This window comes from Lepisosteus platostomus, chromosome 2, assembly GCF_059453375.1.
Source record: "Lepisosteus platostomus isolate fLepPlt1 chromosome 2, fLepPlt1.hap1, whole genome shotgun sequence".
In the NCBI taxonomy this organism is placed as follows: Eukaryota; Metazoa; Chordata; class Actinopteri; order Semionotiformes; family Lepisosteidae; genus Lepisosteus; species Lepisosteus platostomus.
The window spans coordinates 1,430,545-1,453,508 of NC_142612.1; the positions used below are offsets into that span (position 1 = coordinate 1,430,545).

Genomic DNA, 22,964 nt, shown 5'->3' on the forward strand with positions numbered 1-22,964 from the left:
GGATCATGATTCTCTAAAACCAGGTTCACCACTTAAATAGTTTATTTTTAAATAAACACTGCTTAGTTGCAAAACAAAATAATATTGACTAAAGATTGTGTCTATCTAAGCTTTAAATAAAGCAGATGTTTAACTATTATAATTTGTATGCAAATGGAAACAATTTTAACTATGTAGTCCATTGCATGTCTGGCATTTTAAAACACATCAGGGGTTTCAGTTATGAGGGAAATATAAAGCACTAAAGCAGGTTGTAGCAATTACAGAGTAAACTATGTAATTAGATATAATTACATAATAACTGAATTATCCAACCCATTATAGAAACACATGAAGCAGCATAGCTATAGTTTTGGTTAACTTATCTTGCATGATATTGTCTTACATTTTTTATGTCAGTACTGGAATTCGGAACATACAGTACAAGTATGTGTCAAATTAATTATCTGCTAAATTTCTAACATCTTACAAGTGGGTGAAATACTAATCAGCTGTGATTCTGTAACCCCTCTTTGGTATAAACCAAAGATTACCTATTGGACATTTGCAACTTCTAGCTGTGAATACAAATGCATTTTCCAAGTAACAATTTAACAAAATTGGGTTGAGAGGATATCCAAGTAATTAAAGAATGTAATGAATGGATATTATTAAAATAGGCTATTACTTCCACAACTGTGCTTCACAAAATTGCCTGGTTCATCTTCATCTAAGGTTGATATTAATAAAATTAATTAAACTGTGCAGTAGATTGCATAATTAAATACATTTTTTGTGAAAAGATACTACATTCTATTGGGCTTTAATAATTCAAAAGATATCACACAGGAATAATATTTCTTAACTTGGCAACTGTGAACTGTATAACAGGGTTTTCAGATACATGTCAAATAACAATGTAACAGTAAACAGTAACATTAAACCAGTTTATAATAAATATATTCATAATGTAAAATGTACATATTTATTTCCAGAACTAAGATTAAATAAAATTTGAAACTGATTTTGTTCCATTTAACAAGCTTGCTTTTCAATTCAATTCAAATGTAGAAAAAAAAAACCCTAAGATATTCCTCATACAGGCATTGCTCTTGGGTGTCATTGTAGCTGCATGTGCAATTTGTACAGTATATATTCTGTGTGAGTAATTTTCAGAAAAAGGTAAATCTTTTTTAAAGTTCAGCCCTTAAACCAAACTACTGTTGCAGATATCTGCTGATTTCCTTAAGCACAATGTCGATACACTACAATGGATTTTATCAAAACACATGTCTTTTCTACTGTGGTATGGTAGTGTTCCATCCATCCATTGTCTATCTGTTAAATGCAGTACAGGGCTGTGGGGGAGTCAGAGCCTATCCTGGTAAACAGCAGGTACAAGGCAGAGTACACCCTGGACAGGACACCAGTCCATCACAGGGCACACACACACAGACACACACCCTGGACAGAACACCAGTCCATCACAGGGCACACACACACAGACACACACCCTGGAAAGGACACCAGTCCATCACAGGGCACACACACACAGACACACACCCTGGACAGGACACCAGTCCATCACAGGGCACACACAGACACAGGCACACTTACACCAGCACCAGTTTTCCCAGAAGACACTTTAGCTTCCAGCATGTCTTTGGACTGTGGGAGGAAACCAGAGCTCCCAGAGGAAACCCATGAAAACACAGTGAGAACATACAGACTGCACAAAGACAACTCCCCAGATCTAGACTTGAACCCAGAGCCCCTGTGCTGCAAGGTAGCAATGCTAACCACATTGCAATATTCACCATCACTAATACATAATTATTTGATATTGTAGATATTTCACTGTACACATTATGTTCCAGAAGCTAAAATGTCCAAGCTGACTAACTGTTGCCAATGCAGGCTAGATACCCTGTACTTTGTACAAGATATTTTCACATATACACAAAAATGATGAAGTCTATGAAAACGTACTCCTGTGTCATGACAGCAGTAGTGGTTAGGACCTTTGGGGCCTGTATCTGGAACACTTTGGGTTCAAAGCCTTGGTGGAACACTGAGCAAGAGTCTTTACTCTTACTGCTTCACCAAAATTACCCACTGTGTGAATGGGTACACATGGTAGTGTGTTTTGAATAAAAGTGTCAGCTGAATACATTCTGCAACTTTTAATCTTTTTATGGTATAAAGATATTTAATTATTTTACTAAACAGTTTCTGTCTTAATTCCATTTTTCCTCTTCTCACAGAAAAACATGAATCGGCAGTTCAATTACAATCTCATTTTAAGCTTAATGAGCTCTTTGAACCTTTTCAGTTGAAGTTTTGACAGAGACACTGTACAGAAACAGCCCTTGTTAAGGCAGCTAAAGGTTTACAGAGGGTGTCTTTCTCTAGATCACATAATATTCTTCTCCTTCTGTACTTAGTACATGCAGCTTTTGATCCTGTCAGTCACACAGTCTGATGGACCATCTAGGCACTGCACATCTTTCTGCTGGTTTGGCTGCTTTTTGGCTACCAGGAGCCAATTAATTCATTATGATAGTTTTAAAATTTGATATTGTCTACTAGCAAAAGGTTTGACATACATTTTTGTGCTGAGATCTTTATTATTTAATGTTTGCATGTTGCATCTTGGTCAGATAATTCATGCCATGGGTTTCAGTAGCAGGCTGAGCATACTCAGATCAACTTGCATACTACTAATGGGAATTCTGAAATGTACAGGTGCCTTTACTTTTTGGAAGCTACACAATTAGAGATTGGATCAGTAAATTCAGAGAGTACTTGAATGGTAATTAGGCATCAATCAATCAGAACCTTTGGCGAAATACCGGACACACAGATTCAAAGAATAAAGTTATTCTCACAGGTTCCCAACATTATCTTAGCAAATTTAATGACTGAGGTTTTGATGTTGTTGATGATGATATCCAGGTCTTGATGGACATTGATGTTATATTTGATCACATGTTGTCATTTAAATATTATGTTAATAATATCACTTTCTTTTGTGCAACATTGTTTGGCTAAAAATCCCGACTCTGTCTGATATTCGTACATTATCATAAACTATTGTAATGCCTGACTTTCAAGGATATCACATAAGGTACTAAACAGTTTTTAGTATGCCCAGAGGTACAGGATGTGGCTCATGTGATAACTAAAAGTTAACATATAAATCTGTATCAGCACATAACTCAAATCATATGTAAACTATAAACCCTAGAGTGGAATTTACACTATTAGTATTACTGTTCAACAAATGACCAAACTCCAGGTTACAAACTTATTGCATGAGTATAGTAAACCCCTGAGACCTGCTGATTTAACCTCCCTGATTTAATCATAAACCTTATTCTAATTAAGATTGAACCTGAGTAAAACTTTAATCTCAAGAACTGATGTTTTATTCAACGGTATAGTTAAGAATTGACCCTGGGATATTAATTTATCTTTTTATCATTCAACTATATGAGGCAAGAAGTTTAAATACCCCATAATTTATAGAATACCCAGCAGTTTTATTTTAAATCTTTTCATCATCTAACACACTGTTGTAACCTCTGACTTTTGTTCACTTGTCTAGAAATAAAAAGTTAAAAACAGTGCCAAGTCATTTACATTTTCTTCATAAATGCAATATGGGTGTTTTACTTCAGACATACAACAGACCATAAAGAAAGTTCAACAGATTATTCTCTGTTGTAGCTCTTTCTCTGGTGGTTGTCAGAGGGATATTGATTTCCTTTATTAGCTTTTCAGGGTCTTGCTGCAAACACTGTGATTAAAACTGCTGAATTAAGAGCACTTTTATCACCAATGCTATTATTGTGTGCTTTCTAGACTGACAGTGGCCAGCTGTCCCCTGACACCTCTCAACCATATGGAGTCAGACAGTTCAGAAGAGTTTTATCAGTCTTTACATCATGCAGAACAGACCTTCAGGAAAATGGAGAGCTACCTGAAGCAGCAACAGCTCTGTGATGTTATATTGATTGCCGGAGACCGCAAGATACCAGCTCATAGGTGAGGCATTTATTTGTGAACTAGGAACTTGGACATGAAACAAAACAAACCAAACAAACCAAAGCCATTGAATTAGAACTGTTCAATTATGCATGCAATGGCTACCACTTCTTAAGTTCTACATACACATAAATATTTTTGATGTTGTTTAAGTTTATTCTAAAATAATAACTTATAATAATAATAATAACTTAAGGATATGAGAATTAGGGGGGAAACACGTTAATTGTTCTAGTTCTAAATTTCACCAGGAAATCAAACATAACAGAGAGCAGGGATAAAACATAGAACATGACAGTTATTTCTAAATAACACTGTGGTAAATAGAAATTAGTAATTGCATAAAATAGAATCAGAAATCATCAAAGTGTGCCAATGAATACTGTAAGTCAAAGAAGCAAAAGACTTCTTGGGTACAACAGGATTTCTCAGACCTGGCAGTGTTCCTTAACAGATAATTCCTACACATTTTTCATCAACATGACTGTAAATGTATTGTGACATACTGTAAACAGAAAATTACAGTGAATATAAATATCCAGATAAAAATAATATGTATCATAAAAAGATTGTTTCTCACATAAATCAATATCCAGGCTGCTCTGCTAGAATACTATTTCTTCACAATGGAAGTGATTCATTTGGTATGCCACCAGCATCAAAGATGCCATTTAAAGAATCCTTGGACATCTTATCTTTTGACAGACACTTGTGACCTTTATTAGCAATCTCAGTAGTTTTAGTTTGTGTCCTCATGAGTTTCAATTTAAGCTTTTTAGATATTTGAGATTAAATCAACATCTTAGGTCAAGATAAGTGCAACATAGTATTCCCATCATAATTTGTACAAGTTACATGGCTCTGTGTTTTAAATAGAGACTCAGTAGTGCTACGTGTCTAGGTTGTGAGGTGTTGTTAGTTTTATATGTGTTCCAGGTTTCTTGATGAAATGATGCATATGCAGTTTATGTATATAAATAAAATATACTGTATCAAATCAATTAAAGGAAACATTTAAAGTTTTCATAAAATATATTAAAGATAACAGATTATTTACAAAAGGTTTATGTATTGTATGGATAATAAACCATAAAATTACAGTTATTTTTAAATGGCCCAGAAAATATTTTTAATACTAAGACTATACTGTATATTCAGTATGTTCAATATGAACTAGTTAGCAGAGAACTCTGTATAGAAAATATTTTTCCAGCACAAAACAGAAAATGGTGTTGTTAGCTCATATGTTTTGTATTTATTGTAGTGCTTGAACACTACATTTCATAAAAATTTCAATATAATTCAAGTTAAATGTCTTTTATTGTTCTTGTCAACTCATACTAGCAATTCAGTGTTAAAAATAATATAATGAAAAGGGGTCTAAACTGCATTTAAAAAAAAGCACTCAATTTTTCACATTTGTGCTGTAGATTTAAAGAAAAAATATAGGGAATATTTTTTGCTCCTTTTCAAATGTGAATTTAAATAAATTTATCATCCTCTTAATCCAACAAAATTATTTCTAATTTGGCCTAAGAAGGAGTGCAAATGCCCTTTCTGTTTGTACAAATACTCAATAGTGTTATTAAAGAATTAATGTTCATCACATCGAAATCTGTCTTACTAGGTATCTACTATGGTAATAAACGGGCTTCAATACACACAGACTTTAAGGCTCTTGTGCTAACTAAAACTATTCATAATTGGGACATGACTTCAGTCCTCTGTAAATTGCAAGTCTAGAGTGGATTTTAGAGTTCTATTGCTCACTGATTGGCGAAACTCCAGATTACAAACCTGCTCTCTATGAAATTGAGACTTTTAGGGTTTTCCTGGTCAAGTAAAATAATGGTCTGCATAGAGCATATCTTAAGGCGTATTTAATGGGGAGAGCTCAACTCTTAATCTGAGATCTGCTGATTCAGGGCTTCCCACTCTACTGAGCACTTCATGTGATATGTTTTACAAAAAATAAATTAAATGCTAAATAAAACTCATGGTTTTAATAGTCAGTTAACTGTGTTATTTTCTCTTTCATGTGTTTGATGTGTGCAGACGGCACAGCTTTAAAGCATCTTGAAAAGTGCTGTAATTATATCAGCAATTATAGACATATTTTGGATCATCATGTACTTTTAGCATCAGACTCTGAACTGTCTCGTTGATTCACTTGCAGGCTCGTTCTAAGCGCTGTGTCAGACTACTTTGCTGCAATGTTTACAAGTGATGTTTGTGAAGCCAAACAAGAAGAAGTCAAAATGGAAGGGATTGATCCATCTGCCCTGTGGGATTTGGTGCAGTTCGCTTACACTGGTATTTTTTCTAATTTACATTCTACTAATTAAAGCCGCTTTCTGCCATAAACCTTTCCTTGAATCAAAATGAAATTTAACATACAGTAATATCAAACGCAGAGATGCAGAGGGATGTGGATATTATATGGAACAATTAAAAATTCCTTGAAGGAATTATTAATACAGATGTGACTATTGTATCCTATTCTAAATCTGAGCTAGGATTAGGGACATCCTATACAAACAGACAAATCTCATAATGCCAGTACAAAAAACATGTTTATAAGGCTTTTCTTCAAAGAAAAGTGATTAAGGAGAAATTTAACTTCTGGCCATTGTACAAGCTGAAAGATCACTAGAAGAACAAAGCATGTTCTGTGCAATAAAAAGGTAACTTTGACATCCGTAAATAGAAATAAACTCCACACATTTGTGTAGCCAAAACAAGCTCATTATTTATTTCAATAATGTTACAGTAGTTAGATTGATATTTAGAATCAATACCATACAGTAAATACAATAACCCAATAATTATATATAGGATGGCAAGGATATCATTTACGTGTTTATAAAAAGATTTATAGTAATTCTTATATTGTATGAATGATAACAGAAATTCCTATTGTCCATTTCTATAATAAAATATCCTTAAAATGTGAAACCAAATTAATTCTTATTGGGATCACTGCTGTTACTACAAATTGTATTATTCATGTGTTTTTGGCCATTTATAGAATAGGCAACATCACATATTGAAAGTTTGTTATAAATGGCTGAACAAACATACTGTATAAATGGGATATACTAAAAATTGATATTTAACATAGTCACAACATTTCTAAAGTAACTAAAATGGAATAGTTTACTTTATTGATGCATATACTTTATCCAGAACAAAGGCAAATTGAAACAAATTTGTTGTTAAGTTAATTCAACCACTTACCGTCTAGGTATATTTGAATCAATAGGAGCCCATTATAAAATATTGATTACTGCCTTGTAAACCAGGATCTGTCTCTGTTCTATAAAGTGTAACCTGACACTAATTTTTTAATTAAAAAAAAGAGAGATAAAGAGAGAGCTATGTGCCTGGTTTTCACTCCGCTCATCCATTTCAACCACAGTTTCTGTCCACAGGATACAGCTACGTGCTCTTTGCTCTTTGGCAATACAACAAACAAACTGACCTACTGTATAAGACACAGCTGGAAGTTACAAAAGTTCTGTACACAGCTGATATGTACCAATATGTTATACACCCTGTCCATTTTGTAGTTTACTGGTTGCTGAAGAGTTTCAAACAACATTACTACATAAAGACATTAATAACAGCAGGGTATGTTTGCTCTAAGCGTGTGAGCAGTGGTATGCACTCAGACCTATTTTACACACCAGCAAAAAATGGTTATATATTAATTATATGTAATGTCATATGTAAGATACATGCATTCATATAGATTATACAGTCAAACTGATGCCTCTTTCCAGGCTCTTGGATGGATCTCAGCATTATATAGAAAACCAGTGCAAGAATGTGTTTTCTTCAAACGTATGCAAAGAATGGGCCAAAACACAATAGTTCAAGTTCAAATTTATTGTAATTATACTCAAACACAGGTACAGTATATAATATAACAAAATGCTATTTAGGTAGCTTTCAGATGGTAAGTAGTACAAAAAACAAAAATACAATTGTATAAAAAAGAAAAACAGAGACAACAGGCAATGGGCAAAACAACAATAGTTGTTCTGTTGATGTATGAGCAAAATCATACATCAACAGAATGAAATAAAGGATACAAAATGTAATTTTGTAAAGGATACAAAATTATAAAGGATAAAAAACCACATCTTGACATGTGAGGTGGAGGTAGATTTCAATGTGTGTTTGAGTTTTGATAAAGAGAGAATAAAGGCTTTTTTTCTTTAAGTAAATAAAAGCTTTCCTCAAGTTTGCATAGCAGAAAGTTACTCAATAGTGCGATTTAGCGGTTGATAGTGTCGGTTAATACGGTACATTTTTCAATAAAAATGTTGATATTTATAGGTCAGATGTCTATAATATACAATATTATACATTTATATTATTATTTCTAAATTTTGATCCGCCAAATAGTTTTTGTTACTGCACACACCCACACAGGGGGAGTATAAGGAGGTGTGAATAGCTCTGATACATCTGCCTTAAGGCCATTCATTTTATTTTTTTAAATTCAAGTACAGGAGGTTCAGTATTGATTGGAGGAGAGAGCATCCCTCACTGCAGGGCTCACAGTTTCACCTGAAACCAGAGCTCTGGTCAGCTACCCCCAGCAGACAGACCTCATATTATCTGGGCCACAGACCTCAGCTTGCACTCAGGCAAGCATCTTTACTGGAGTTTCATAATGGCTAACACCGGTTTCAGAAAATCATAGAATTACTGATTACAGTCATCCAATGTATAATAATAATAATAATAATAATAATAATAATAATAATAATAATAATAATAATAATAATAATATTAACGAGTATTATTATACACAATTCATTACATAATTCTAATATATAATATAATACTATTATTATTCAAAAGTCTGCATTTATTAAGAGCAGGTTTAGATTAAAATGTACACCTCGAAGACCTTGAGGTTTTGTCCTGCATAATGTTTTCAATAAAGGGTGAAATTCCTAATGGAATGGAAATCCATGTATCAGGAAGAGAACAGCAAAAGGCTCTAGTGATTGCAGAAACCTAGCAGTGGAGTTATGAACGCATGTTGGATTATTTCTGCATCCATTACAGCAAACATGTTTCAACCTAGCTGGGTTTCTGATATAGCAAAATGTAGTGTTCACAAAATAATTTTAATTTACCTAAAGGTAAATTACTCTAAAGAGAGACCAGATTCCATTTTCTTTGCTCTGGTAGATGATACAGTATTGGGCCAGAGTGTGCCAAAATCCCAGTTTTATCTGAATTAAATTTCAAATTGAAGCCATCTATGCATTATTCTAAATTACATACTCTGTAAGAGTGTGGATGACTAGCGCTGCTTGTGTAAAAATGAACATTATACTCAAACATTATAAAACATAAAGGACCAAGACTGGAACTCTAAGAGCACCAAGCTGCACATAACTCATTTCAGAGTACAGTTTCCCTCTAACCAAAATGTTTTGAAACCCATCCAAAACTATCAGAAAAGTGAGTGCAATACTGCAAGCAAACTAACAGAATAATATGATCCATTATAATAAATCTGTCAGAAAGATCTAAGAAGATTACAAGTAACGAAGGCACTTGCTGTACTATGATGTAAATGATGTAAATTAAGCCAAGACTAAAATAAGCTTCTCTAGCAAACCAGTTACTTGATCTCCTTCATATATTAATCAGCAACTTGTTTTTCAAGAATTTTAAAACAAGTAAACTAGATTGTGACAGGTTTCCAAATAGGCAGCTCATGAGGTCTGAACATATACTGCACAACACATGATGGACAGCAGCACACAATGTAAAGGGGTCTTTATTCAGACACATATTCTATAAACACCAGCAAAGATTCCCTTTAAAACTCGTGAGTCCCTTTATAAATTATTCCCTTGTGAGAATGTGACTCTTAGCCCTTCACCAATTAACTTATTGGATAGAGATGGAGAACTTTACAGCCTCTAGTGATGCAGTATGTAACTGAAAATACTATCCTCTTTACAGCTAGTCAACAACAGTCATAGAGGTCAGTACCAGGCTTAAACTTCAAAGGAAAGTGTATTGCAAGAGTAGCAATAAAATATTAAAGGAGCCTGTATCCCCTGCATACATCATGGCTCGGATATGGATTTGAGTCTGGGTGATGTAATTAGCTTTTTAAACAAGGGGGGAAAGTAGCCGTTATTATTATTATTATTATTATTATTATTATTATTATTATTATTATTGTCAGAAGGCCTTATGTGTGGTGAACTTATACATATAAAGTTGTGTATTTTCTGTCAGTACGGTACAGAGAACACCACAGATCCTGAATGACGTACAGTAGCTGATTAGCTCTCGGCGGCAAGGCCCCATAGTGCTCGCTACATGTTGAAAGAATGTTTGTTTGGTTCTGTTTTCTTGTACTGGAGACGATCTCCCTGTTGATTCAGTACATGGCCCTGGATTGTGTTGACACTTTAAAATTCTCACCAGTCTTGATGAGAATTTTTCTTTGCAGCACTGATATTGAGCCGTTTTTTTTTTTCTCCTTGCAGAAACTCAGCTCTTATTAACTATTGACTCTGGATGATTTGGTATCTTTCCAAAATCAGAACTCCAACTGTCTGTGGTTCACAATGTTGTACAGAGTTAGCAATAAAATCTTTCATGATTACATATTGATCTCTTTCTTCACATAGTTTTACTGTATGTTTACAGTGCATGAGAAGTGTAACGCTCCCGGGGGTTGGCCTGACACAAAGAAACAGGCCGGAGGCTCTGGCGTGGGTTGGCAGGACATTTATTAGAGACGCTGAGGAGGAGTTACAGCACTGCACCACGCCTACACAGACACAGGAGGGAAGAGGGCGTCCCCAGCCCTCGTCCCACCCCTCTGCCGCCGTTCCCAGCCTGCCTTGCGTACGCAATGGCTACAACGCCCCACGTGGGCGCTACAGAATATAAAGCATACATGTAAACAATACATGGGAGAATTTTGACCATTCAATCAGAAAGGGTTTGTGAGCCTGCCTACTAAGCCAAACAGGATATGACCTACAGTCACTTTTCTCTATGAACCTGAAAGCTAAAAAAATGAATGGGATCCTGTCTTCCTATTAAAAGAAATAAAATATGCAGTAACACACTAAACATGAAGCCCTTTTTTTAACTGACAGATTCTCTACACGGGAAATCAATGTTTCCTTAAAACCAAAGAATTGCAAGCTCTCTTAACAAGGATCAAACACATAACTTGAACAAGATCTTTATGGATAATCTAGAGGAACACTTTTCTCCTTTCTCTGTTCTGCCGTCTTCTCTCTCCTCTCCATCTTCCTGTCTCTCTCCATGTCTGTTTTATGTTTTCCTGGACTGATGAAACACTTGAGTATCTTACCTAGTAATTACTGTAATTAATCAAGGTAAACTAGAGGAAAAATAAATTATACTGTACCAGCCACTTTTGTTTCTTATTGTGTTTCCTTTTTCATTTGCAGTATCCATTTTCTAATATCCATACAATTTAGAGGATAAGGTGGCTCAGTAATATATGATTTTCAATAACCTGAGATTTACACAGTAATCAAAACACATGCAAAGCAGATACCATTGCAAATAGATCTGAGTAACATCTAAAAACAACACTCACTTGACAAAAATGTTTATTACCAATCCAAAAAGCTTTACCAGGTTTTGACAGTACTAAGATAAAGTTTTTTTTTTTTGCTTTCAGGTGGTTTGTAGCTGGTGTTTGTCTGCAACAGCATACTGATTGGTTAGTTGGTGAATAAAATTGCATTGTTTGTAGACTGTACTGTTCATATCCTACAGAAAAAGCCCAGCACTGACCACAGCATCCAGCATCCGGCATTTAAGAAATATTAATTCTATCAATTTTCATTAGAAAGACAAGATGGAGGAAAACAATGTCCCGCTTGTTCAGTGTATCAACATAGTGGAACCAGTGGTACTTCGCCAGATCAACACCAAGGAGGCCTCAAGGTTTTGCAGTGGTAAAAAAAAAACTGCCATCCTACCTTCCCCACCAAATAAGGCGGGTGTGAAATAAACCTGAACTAGTCTTGAAGAGCCTGATTTAGTCTTTCATCGTGTGCTTTTAGGGTGCCTTGAGCTGAAGGAAGACAACATTGAAAACCTCTTGGCAGCTGCCTGTCTGCTGCAGCTCTCGCAGGTAGTTGATGTTTGCTGTCACTTCCTCATGAAGCTGCTGCATCCATCCAACTGTCTTGGGATCCGGGCTTTTGCAGATGCTCAGGGCTGCCTTGAACTCATGAAGGTGGCGCACAGCTACAGCATGGTGAGAAACTGACTCAGCGCATGATACTTAATTTATTTCCAGGCTTCTTTCACATGTTTTACATAGCATTATTAAAATCCCGAAATTACTGTAGTTCAATAGAAAAATACCAGTGCAGCATATATGGTACACAAGAAAAAAAGAGATATTCTTTCAGATCGCAGCTTTACACAGCTTATTTGCTGAACTGCAAATTGTCTTTGAAATGTTCCATATTCCATATTAACTGCTGCTCCTAAACAGATTTGTCAACTCATTTGCCATTTGCTTCGCCCAGACAGGGTAGCAGCACCAAACAAATCATATGAGCATTTTTATGGACATTTGTCCTTTCTGAGTCGTTAATAGTGTTAAATTAATTTCATGCTTTTAGTTCTTAGCCATGGATTCTGAAGTTTATGCTCAGGGAAAGTTCATTTTAATTATAGGATGCTTCATTAATTGTGTTAGAAATCCACTTTGTAGAGAGATGTAGTTTAAAGAACACATCTGTTTTATTTTGTTCTTTGAGGCTTATACACAGGTAATGATATGGCAAGGGTTGTAAAAGTGTTTAAAAGTTTCTGTAACATTTTTTTAGTTTTTTTTAAATGATTGAATATTTCAAGGAATGTTCCACTTTCTTCCTGCCTGCCTTTTACATAAATACTGTATACTTAGCACAGAAAATATTATATTGGCCTAGAGAGTGTCTAACAACTAACCAAATGAAAATTAAAAAGTAATGCAGTTATAATGTGATATAATCCAATACCCACCCTCTAGTGACAAAAGGACCAAACTAATTTCTCTCAGTTTTTAATACAAATCTATACCCAATAGAATTACCGTGCAGAAGCTTTAAAATTAGTATTTGGATTCATGACAACGAGACATTTTAAAATAATTTATCTTTCAGTGTAGAGAGTGAAAGCAATGTCGTAATTTAATCTTTAATTCAGTACTCATTTGCTTCATATTTTTTCTGATTTTTTTTTTGGCAAGAATAATGAATCCATTTGTACAAGACCAAACTGTGTAGATACTCTTGTTTAGTTTAAAATGATTTAGTCCCATTTGAAATGTTTCCTCTGAACAATTTTAATGCAGATTAAATTCACCATGAGATTGTGTATCTAAATGTAATAGATACAACTGAAAAGCATTAAATAATTTTAAAGCAATTATGCGTAATGTAATACTTTATACATAACTTCCTATTTCAAAATAAGAATTATGGTTTCCTTTACGATTATACTTATTAATGTGTGATAATAACAACATGAACATTCGTCATTGTATTTTGTAGAAAATAAATATTCAGCTATTTTTTTCTTAGTATAGCTTAAAAAAGTGTGTAAATACATACTGAGAGGCAGAACAAATGAGTTTTGACTTTTTAATACCTCTAAGTGGTTCTAAAATATTATAATGTACTGTATATGCAAGACTATTGTCTGCATTGCTCCCTGTATTTCTAAAGAGTGGTGGATAGCATTTTATTTAAAGATTCATCTGCAAACCATATGTTTGTTATTCATGAATGAAATGCTATCATTTAAAGCTTATTAACTTACCTTACCTTTATCCATTAATAAAGCATATTTCAAGTTTCACTAATGGCAGTATTTGCCATGGATGTGGATCAACCAACACTCATCCAATGTTTTTCAGTAATATTGTAATAATACACGGTTTAAAGACAACCCTTCAAAATGAAGTGTTACCTTAAAGTGTTTAATATATTTTTAGTTTTACATAGATTTTAAGTAACATACAGCTCACACCAGCGCAATAAATCACCTCAATAAACTGCAGAGGTCTAAAAAAGCATTAATCTATCAGATTTCATGCACCCTAAAACATTGTTTTTATGTTGACTGAAGAATAATGTCTCTCTTGGTGCCATTCAATACTTTCATAGCCTTAATAGATGATAACCTAGCAGAGATACTGTATAAATTATACAGTGCATAAAAAGAGGACTGCCAATGAATTAGGGTATATATGTATAGCATGTTTCAGTTTCATCTTATGCTCTTTGTTTTGTACATGATTGTAATATTTTTTGTCTTGTTTAACAACTCCACTCCTTAAGGCAAGCTTTATCATCAGTTTATTTTCAACATTGTTGTGATAAAATTCTTTACACAAACCGTTCCCTTGTCCAAATACTTGAATTGTGTAATGTAACTTCCTTAATACAACACATTCTGTACTGTAAAATACTCTTAGATACTATGCGATTTAGAATTATTACTATCATTTATTGTACAAAGTGTGTATACTTTTGAGTATGTATTTATAGAATTATATTACATTACTGTATTGTATACATAATGTATTGAGTATTCTTGAAATTTGAATTCTAGCTTTAAAACATCAAATTTTATGTACATTAAAACTATAGTTGACACAAGCACTTTTATTCAGTTATAAATTTTATCATGGGTGTGATAAAATTAAACAATAGAAAGGTTATTTATGTTGTTTAAGGGTTCATGATCACATAAAAATCAGACTGTAACATAATAATAACACTTATTATTAAAATTATTATGATATAATATAATACTAATTATTATTATTATTATTATTATTATTATTATTATAATCCTTGGCACCGAGCTTAACTTGAAGAACAAGATGCAAGCGATTAACAGCTTAGCAGTGCCCGTGCCACAGTACAGCTTTGGAATCATCGATTGGAGAGAGCAGGAAATCCAGGAAATGGATAGGAAGACCAGAAAATTGCTAACAAAGTATGGTCTTCTGCACACAAAAGCCGATGTAGACCGAACATATATACCTAGGAGCAGTGGTGGCCGTGGGCTCACCGAGCTGGAAACCGCATACAAGAGCACAGTTGTCGGCCTAAGCGAGTACATCAAGCAAGGATCCAACAAATAATAATTATTATTCATTATAAGACATGAAAAGATGAAGAAATGCTCTGGTCAACATCAGCGAGGAAATTCCTAATGCAAGAAATTGTATAGGGTTAATAAAGTGATTTTATTAAATCAAGAGCCGATACATCTAGCCTGAAATCAGCTCCCTGGGAAGGAGCAAGCTGGGAACTATAAAGATCAGATACAAGTTCTTGTATTAGGAATTTCTTTTCACATACCCCAACTTGCTCTCCATGACACAGGTACTGAATGAGTACCATACATTCCCTTTTTAAAATCAATAAAATAAATGAAACAAGATCATACATCCTTTACTCTAGTCCCCAGAAACACCTGTGTCCCTACCAAAGGTTTTCAATATCTGTCATGTTTCATGTGTCAGTGCCCTTAATTGCACTAAACCTTCATCAGGAAGAGAAGAAGAAGATGACTTTATTGGCCATATACAATTTCCTGTATTAGGAATTTGTCTTTTCGCATACCCCAGCTTATTCTTCATTAGACTCACAGACATAAAGAAAGGGAGAGAGAAGCTTGGGGTCAGAGCGCAGGGTCAGCCATTTATACGGCACCCCTGGAGCAGTTGAGGTTAAGGGCCTTGCTCAGGGGCCCAACACAGTAGGATACGAACCAGCAGCTTTCCAGCCACAGGTGCAGGTTCCTTAGCCACAGAGCCACTGCACCACAAACAAGCTAACCTTGTTAAAACTTAGATTAATTTTATGATTACAGTACTTCGGTTAAAAATATGCTCTTAAACATTGAGATGAGAGGCCACTGAATAATAACTGTAATAACTATAATGCGGGAGGAATTATATTTTTGGTCTTTTGAATAAATATCTTCTTCCTAAACAGAGAACATACAGTAGATTTGGATTCTCTGACACTGGTTATGAATTTTCAACAGCCTGCATTATTTTGTCTGCTGGATTTCCTGATGTTTATGTTGTAACAAGAGTTTGGGAGAAAACAAAAGCGGAAAACACCCTTATGGATTCACAGCATATTATCTTGGCAAAATGTGAAATCCCATTTCAAAAACTAATGACAGAATATTTTTGAAATCCCTTGCTTGCTGTGTTATTAAAGAGAGCAGCACTCAAGGTGAGAGGATATAACTCAGCACAAGATTAAACAGGTGAGAGAATATTACCAGATAAAGGTCAGAAGAAGTAATTTGTAAAAAGATTTGCTTAATATCCTACATTGCAAAACTGGCCTTGTACCCCCACTTTCAATGTACCCCTGACCCTAACCAATCCTTTAGATCAGCATACCTGTGTATCAGTAATGGCTGAGTAGAAGGGTTATTTACTGCCCGTCCACTTTGGACAGAACCAGGAAGCAACCGTGGGGTGGAGAGGAGGAGGTGAAACAAAAAGGCTCAATGTTGTCATTATTAGAATTAGCAAGTAGCTCATACAGTGGAAGTAGCTTTATATATCCTTCCTTCACACTCATTGGATGTTCTTGATTGATGGAAAATGAGTGCCGTGCACTTATCAGTGAAGCAAAGAGGTAAGGGAAAGGGGAGGAGAGGTGGTATGTACTGTACTGTAGTTCTTCATGTGGACAAACAGGGAACTGAACCCTCCGCCTCTCTCAACTGGCGACAACAGGCAGCAGGAGAGGGGGAGCCCTCCTTGGACAAGCTGTTCTGGGAGCACGAGGTGAGGAGGGACGGAAAAGTAAAGGATCAAGAACAGTGGTCAGATCGAGAGGGGGGAGCTGAAAGAAAACGTGGAGGGAAGTGAGAGGAGAAGGTCAGACTCCACAGGGAATTGAGCAGGAGGTCCAAGAGGTGGTGAAGAACATCAGTGTGGGACTGTAGAAGCGGGAGAGTAGCTGCACAGTGCGCAGCTCAAGGGTGCCGCCAGGCAGGAGAGAGCAGCAGAGACAAAGAGCAGCCTGGGTGAAGAAATCCTTTTCCTCCTCATCCTAATGAATATGTTGAAACAAATGAATTCTGGAAAAGGTGTAATTTGCATTATCTTCACACACATCTGTGCAACCAAGGAATTAGAAGCTGCTTTACACAGTTATTCTTTCTAGTCTTATGAAACAGCCAGTGCTAAGTAATATGAATCCCCACAACACAATCAAATCAATAATTGTAGTCTTTTTAATGTTTAGTTGAGGCTTCTTATTAAAAAATGCAATCAAATACTTAATTTTAAAACCATTCAAATAATAGAATTCTGTTTTCTCCACAGGAACATATTATGGAGGTGATAAGAAATCAAGAATTCCTGCTGCTTTCTGCTGATGAAATTCTCCAGCTCCTTGCCAGTGATGATGTTAATGTTCCCGATGAAGAAACAATATTTCATGCCCTTATGATATGGGTGAAATATGACACACAAAGGTGTAAATATTTAAGTACTCTGCTTGCCTACATTAGACTTCCTCTTCTTCCAGCACAGGTAAATGATTTACTGCAAACAGGGTGAAGAAAAATGTTTCTATGATTAAGACAGATCCGAATTTTTTAGAACAAATGTTAAATTACAGTGTTTTATGTAAAATTACAGTGGTTTATGCACAGTGGCTACATTTGACTAGCAGACTCTATGGACTCCATGGATGCTGAGAAAAACTATTCTATACATGAAAATCCATCTATAAATACTATATATAATCATATGAATTACTACACATCTGTCATCATATATTTCTACTGAAGCTGCAAAGTTCTTTGTCGCAGTTGTAGGCAAACACTATTTGTCCAGTAATGTTGCTCCTTTATGGGTTGTAAAACAGATCTTATTCATGAGGTCAGTTAACTGATCAAAAGTGAAGTCTGTCCACGTTGTAGTCACGTTATATATACACCACCTATTATGTTTAACGTCTGTTAAAGTTGTTAATTTTCTAGAGTTCTGCCTTCTCAAGGTAATGTTGCAGAAAAACAATTAGTAGGTTTCATGTTGCTAGTGTAAACACCTCTTTTTGAAAAAGAAGAAATATTTGCCAGCTTGCTATTTTATACCTCTTCTATTTTATGTATAGCAAATAATATAGTTGGCAGTGCGGATGGCGTGGTGGGATTCCAGACCAGGTGCTGTCTGGGTGGAGTTTACATGTGGGTTTGCACCAGGTGCTCTGGTTTCCTCCCACAGTACAAAAACATGCTGTTGGGTCAACTGGCTTCTGGGAACAGTGGCCCTGGTGTGCTTGTCTGTGTGTGCGTCTGTGTGTCTGCCCTGTGAAGCGATGGAGCCTTGTCCAGTGAATACGCCGCCTTGGGTGTGGTGTTTGCTAGGTTAGGCTCTGGCTCCCTCATGACCCTGAATTGGAAAAAGCACTCCAAAGCACTCCAAAAATGGACGAATGGTTGGAATAGTATAATCCCCCCCCACCCCCACCCCAGTTACTGTGTGCTGTAACTTTTATGCTGGTTTACTAGATCCAGGACACTTGTGTTTTATTGGAACTTCCACGTGAGCCATCTCTTTTCCTTTTCCCTCCTACAATTCCCTTGTTGACTGTTAGATTGTGATTTTGAGGCCTTCAGATGCTTTCAGGAGGTGCTTTCTCCTGCGGTGGTCTTGACACAATACATTAAGTCACTTCACTTCAGTGTGGAACAGCACAGAGGAATGGAAACTGTAAAACTCATAATGGGGATCACAGGTGCTCACAACCAAAGGAAGGAAAACTGAACCGCAAAAAGAAGTGACATCTGAAAGAGAAAGGTCAAAACAAGTCTAGGCTATAGATTTAAGTCCTTGCTTTTTATTTCAAAATAATAATTCAGAAAATGAATCACTGATGGTAGTGTTACACTTGTAGTGAACTGAAGATATGCACCTTTTCAACACAACAGTTTTTTGAAGGTGAACAGAAAAAAAATTGTTTACGTTACTTGTTGTCTGTTGCAGTTAATGATCTTCCAGGCTCTTCTTGTCAGTCAGCCCCAGTGGTACGTGGTCAATACTGCTGAGCCAAAGTAACCCCAGAGCAGTCATTGAGCAGCTTAGCCTAGGACTGCACTAGCAACCTTAAGGCACTAACCCAAAGTCCAGGCTGAGATACCTCTGTGAAAATGACTTACTGTATGTATGTTATGTTTAACATACATACTGTAAGTCACCAAACCATCAGATAATGTTTACTGTACTTGAAAGGTAAATTATGCATTACTTTAAAAACAATTGCAGATGATTTCATTATGAAACTAAAGTGTGCAGTTTGTAAAAGGCATATAATGACAGTTACATAGCCAAATGTGAGTGTCTTGTTTTGTCAGTGTCTTGTATAATTTGTCTCTTCTCCATACTTACAGTGCATTATGATTACTGATGTCTACACTACACATTACATTTAAAAGATTGCAGTGAAAACTGTATTGCTTCTTCTTCTTCCCTTTAATTGTAAGGCAGTTACTTGCCCAGTTTAATATTGAATTTGTCTGCTGTAAGATTTGAAAGACCAGTGCATATTGGATCTTATGTATATTGTAGACACATTGGTACATTGCAATTTTAGTAATGATTCTCTCAAACAACTAAGATACAATGCAACCAATTCTTTACATTAAAATAGCAATTTAAATGTAATACATAATATATTTACAATTAAAACGTCTATGTATTGGATGAATGAAAAACAGCATTATGATTTCTAATTATTCAACAAATTGAGTTCTAATTATTGAAGAATATAACCCCCACTATATAATTACAAAAGACTTTTACTACAATACTGGCAGAGCTCAATTTTATAGCTTTAATGATATTCTTAAGTGCCTGAAGGAATTTGTCTAGGCGGGAAGCAGTTTCTTTATTTTAAAGTTATTAGAAGGCTATAGTTTATGTTTCGATTTTTTCATTACCATCATGATTATGTCCATAGTGACTCACAAAGTCATGCCTCGTATAAAATGGATATTACAACCATCAATCACTAGCTCTAGTTTTCTGTGCCTTTTTAAAGGGAGCAACTTTGTTAAGGAACTAAAGGGAACAATTTGTAAAAGGCATGACTTGACATGAGTTTGTAAAATGAAACAGTTTTTCCAGTAGATTCTAAAAAATAGATTGGATTCAACCTGTTAAGTTGCAAAGAAACAGTTTATAGTAGGGCTTAGAAGACTGTTAACATAAATAAAAGCATGATGTAAAATATTTTTTTCCTTTTTTTCAGTTGGAATCCAGTTAGTGATTCTGGTACTGTAGGCAGGTAAGGTTTGTAGAATACTTAATCTCGGTGTGCTGAATGCTGAAACACTCGTCTCTAGGATAGCCCTGCAAAACATGTAGGGTCACATTCAATGACACTGGACTACCAGTGGAGGCCATGGGGAGACCAAAGACTAAAAATTGTAAATGACCATTTTTGCAGCTGTAGAGCCTTCTTCTGGTGTGTAAAAGAATGAGGGTGAGAGCAGAAATACGAAGCAAGAGGGTAGGAAATATTTATTTTCTTTGTCAGAGAAGTCAAAGACCTGACTACTGTACTGTATATATATAGTATATACAGTATTTCCCAGGGCAATGTTAACTATAAGAGCAGTTAAAAATGAGAGCTCATCTTGCCTGCTTGACTGTTGCTCATTGACCTGAAGATCACATCCAACCATTTCAGCTTCAACAAATGGCTGCGTAGTTTGTTCCATCGCTGAGTTGGAGAGGAAATAAATTACATGCCTCATAAGGCACAATGATGAACATCGGATGGGCACACATTGTGAAATGACTTAAAATGTGGAACAAAATCAGTGAAAATCAACACAGAAAATAAGTCCCACTTACTGTATTAAGAGAAGGCCTTTGTGGTTCAATGTCTCTTCAAGTGGTTTTGCCACAGTAAAGCCAAGTCCTCTTTAGGGGGAATCAAGGTTTTCTGTAAGCACCTGAATGGAAATCAGTGCATATGGTGCACGTACAGAACGACATGCTGTACGACAAGTGCTGTGCACAACACACCAAACAATGAGGATGTCCAAGTGTGATCATCTTGTCAGGAGTGTTGTTTTGCTGTAGAAGCCAACCTAAAATTACTGTGTTATATTAATCAAGTTCTTGGAAGTCATCTGCTACTCTTCTTGCAGGCTTATTCTGATGTGACAATATTCCTGCAGGACAACATATGTCCTCATAATGTCCATGGCTTTTTTGTAAGATAAGAAAATATAAATTATACTTAATACTACAATTATACATAATTTATGCTGAACATTTGTAGGATGAGCATCGACAAACTATGGCACCTGTGGCTCACTCCACTCTACAAGAAACCTTTTTGGGACAGAATTCCCCAAGACCGCATCTACTGCCTATTGGAAAGCTTGTGTTACATGTGTTTGCTTCCGATGTTGGCAACACAAGTGTTACGTCCCAGTGTGTGTTCTCTGTGTTTTTTTTTTCTGTTATATCCACACTGCTGACCCTTGATTGTTCTCCCTTCCCCATTGGCCCACCATTACACCACACTTTCCGTATGATGTCATCATCAATTAGCTCTCAGCCAATCAGAACTCATTTTATTCACTATATAACATGGAGGCTTTCAGGAAGAAAAGGCCTTTTGTTTTTGACTTTGGTCCCGTTTGGTTTTGGTTATCGCTTCGCTTCGCTTCGCTTCGCTTCTGGTTATTGCTTCGGCTTCGTTTGTTGGTTTGTTTTGCTTTGTGTATGTATTTTCGTATAGCTTTGGCTTTGTTGTTTTGCTGTTTTTTTGTTAGTTTCTTTGTACTTTCGTTTGTTTGTGTGTTCATCCTTGTTTTGCCATTACCTTGCCCCAGTGTTACATGTTCAACTTTTGTGTTCTTTTGTACCCTGCTCCTGTTGATTACTCTTGTTTTCCCTTATTTGTATTCCTGGTTCACTTGTGTTTTTGTGTGAACTTTTGTATATAAGGTTAGTTTAGGTTGTTGGGGTACAGTTTACACACTTAGTTGATTTTGTATTAGTACACTTGTTTAGTACGGGTGAGTGCCATTTGTCTTGTATGGTTTTGGGTAGTCAGTGCAGGTTAGCTAGGGTGTTGAAGACGCCGAAGACCGTGTGTTTCTTTTGTAGTTAGGTTAGCTTTCCCTCACTGTTCTAGCCAGCTCCATTTTGTTTGTTATTTTCTTTTCTTTGGCACCACTCTAGTTCCTTACCCTTATCACGTTTTCTAGTCCCTCACCAAAACCCCCCTGCTTCCAAAAGATATATCCTAAATGTTACACCCCTTAACCCCTAGACACTTGGGGTCATAACAAAAGTTACTAGCCTGTGACTTTCACAGTCAGCTCCCTGTTGATGAACACTGTTATTGGCAAAAGTTCATCAGAAAAACTTGTGGTCGGGGCACCACTTTGTTTGGTGCCCCCAAAAAAGATCTGGAATATACTGTAAATATTGCACTTAAAAGATATAGAAGAAAGTGACAGTGCTTGTCCAGCCCAATCATTATGACACCTAAGCCTGATGATTGTTTTGCAAAAATATGTGTCGTTTAAATGAGTCGACCAAATTCAACACCTAACAGTTGATCAGGGTGCATGAGCTTATCGAAGGACTCAGTTGAGTCAAATACCTTGAAACCTTGGATTTGACACGTTTTCTAAATACATGCAAGCATATTTCACTAGCAACAATTGACAAAGGAAAAACCCAAATAACATCCTGTCCTCTGAGCTTCATGGAGCTTAGGCTTCATTTCAGTGGCTGATAAACATGATGCTTCAGCCCCATCTTGGCTGTGCTTCCATTTACATGGATGACATGATCATTTTTGACACAGATTGAAAAACTGAATGCTGTT

At 35.8% G+C, this 22,964-nt stretch overlaps 1 protein-coding gene across 1 annotated transcript in view; it reads left to right on the forward strand.

Annotated features, from left to right (window-relative positions):
- Positions 1 to 22,964, forward strand: part of LOC148675645 (kelch-like protein 1) — a 52,895-nt gene that overhangs the window by 12,453 nt on the left and 17,478 nt on the right. Inside the window, exons 3-6 of the mRNA XM_088644489.1 lie at positions 3,844 to 4,026; positions 6,203 to 6,339; positions 12,123 to 12,319; positions 17,426 to 17,635. Coding sequence (XP_088500615.1) covers positions 3,844 to 4,026; positions 6,203 to 6,339; positions 12,123 to 12,319; positions 17,426 to 17,635 — 727 coding nt within the window. The remainder of the gene's footprint in view (positions 1 to 3,843; positions 4,027 to 6,202; positions 6,340 to 12,122; positions 12,320 to 17,425; positions 17,636 to 22,964) is intronic.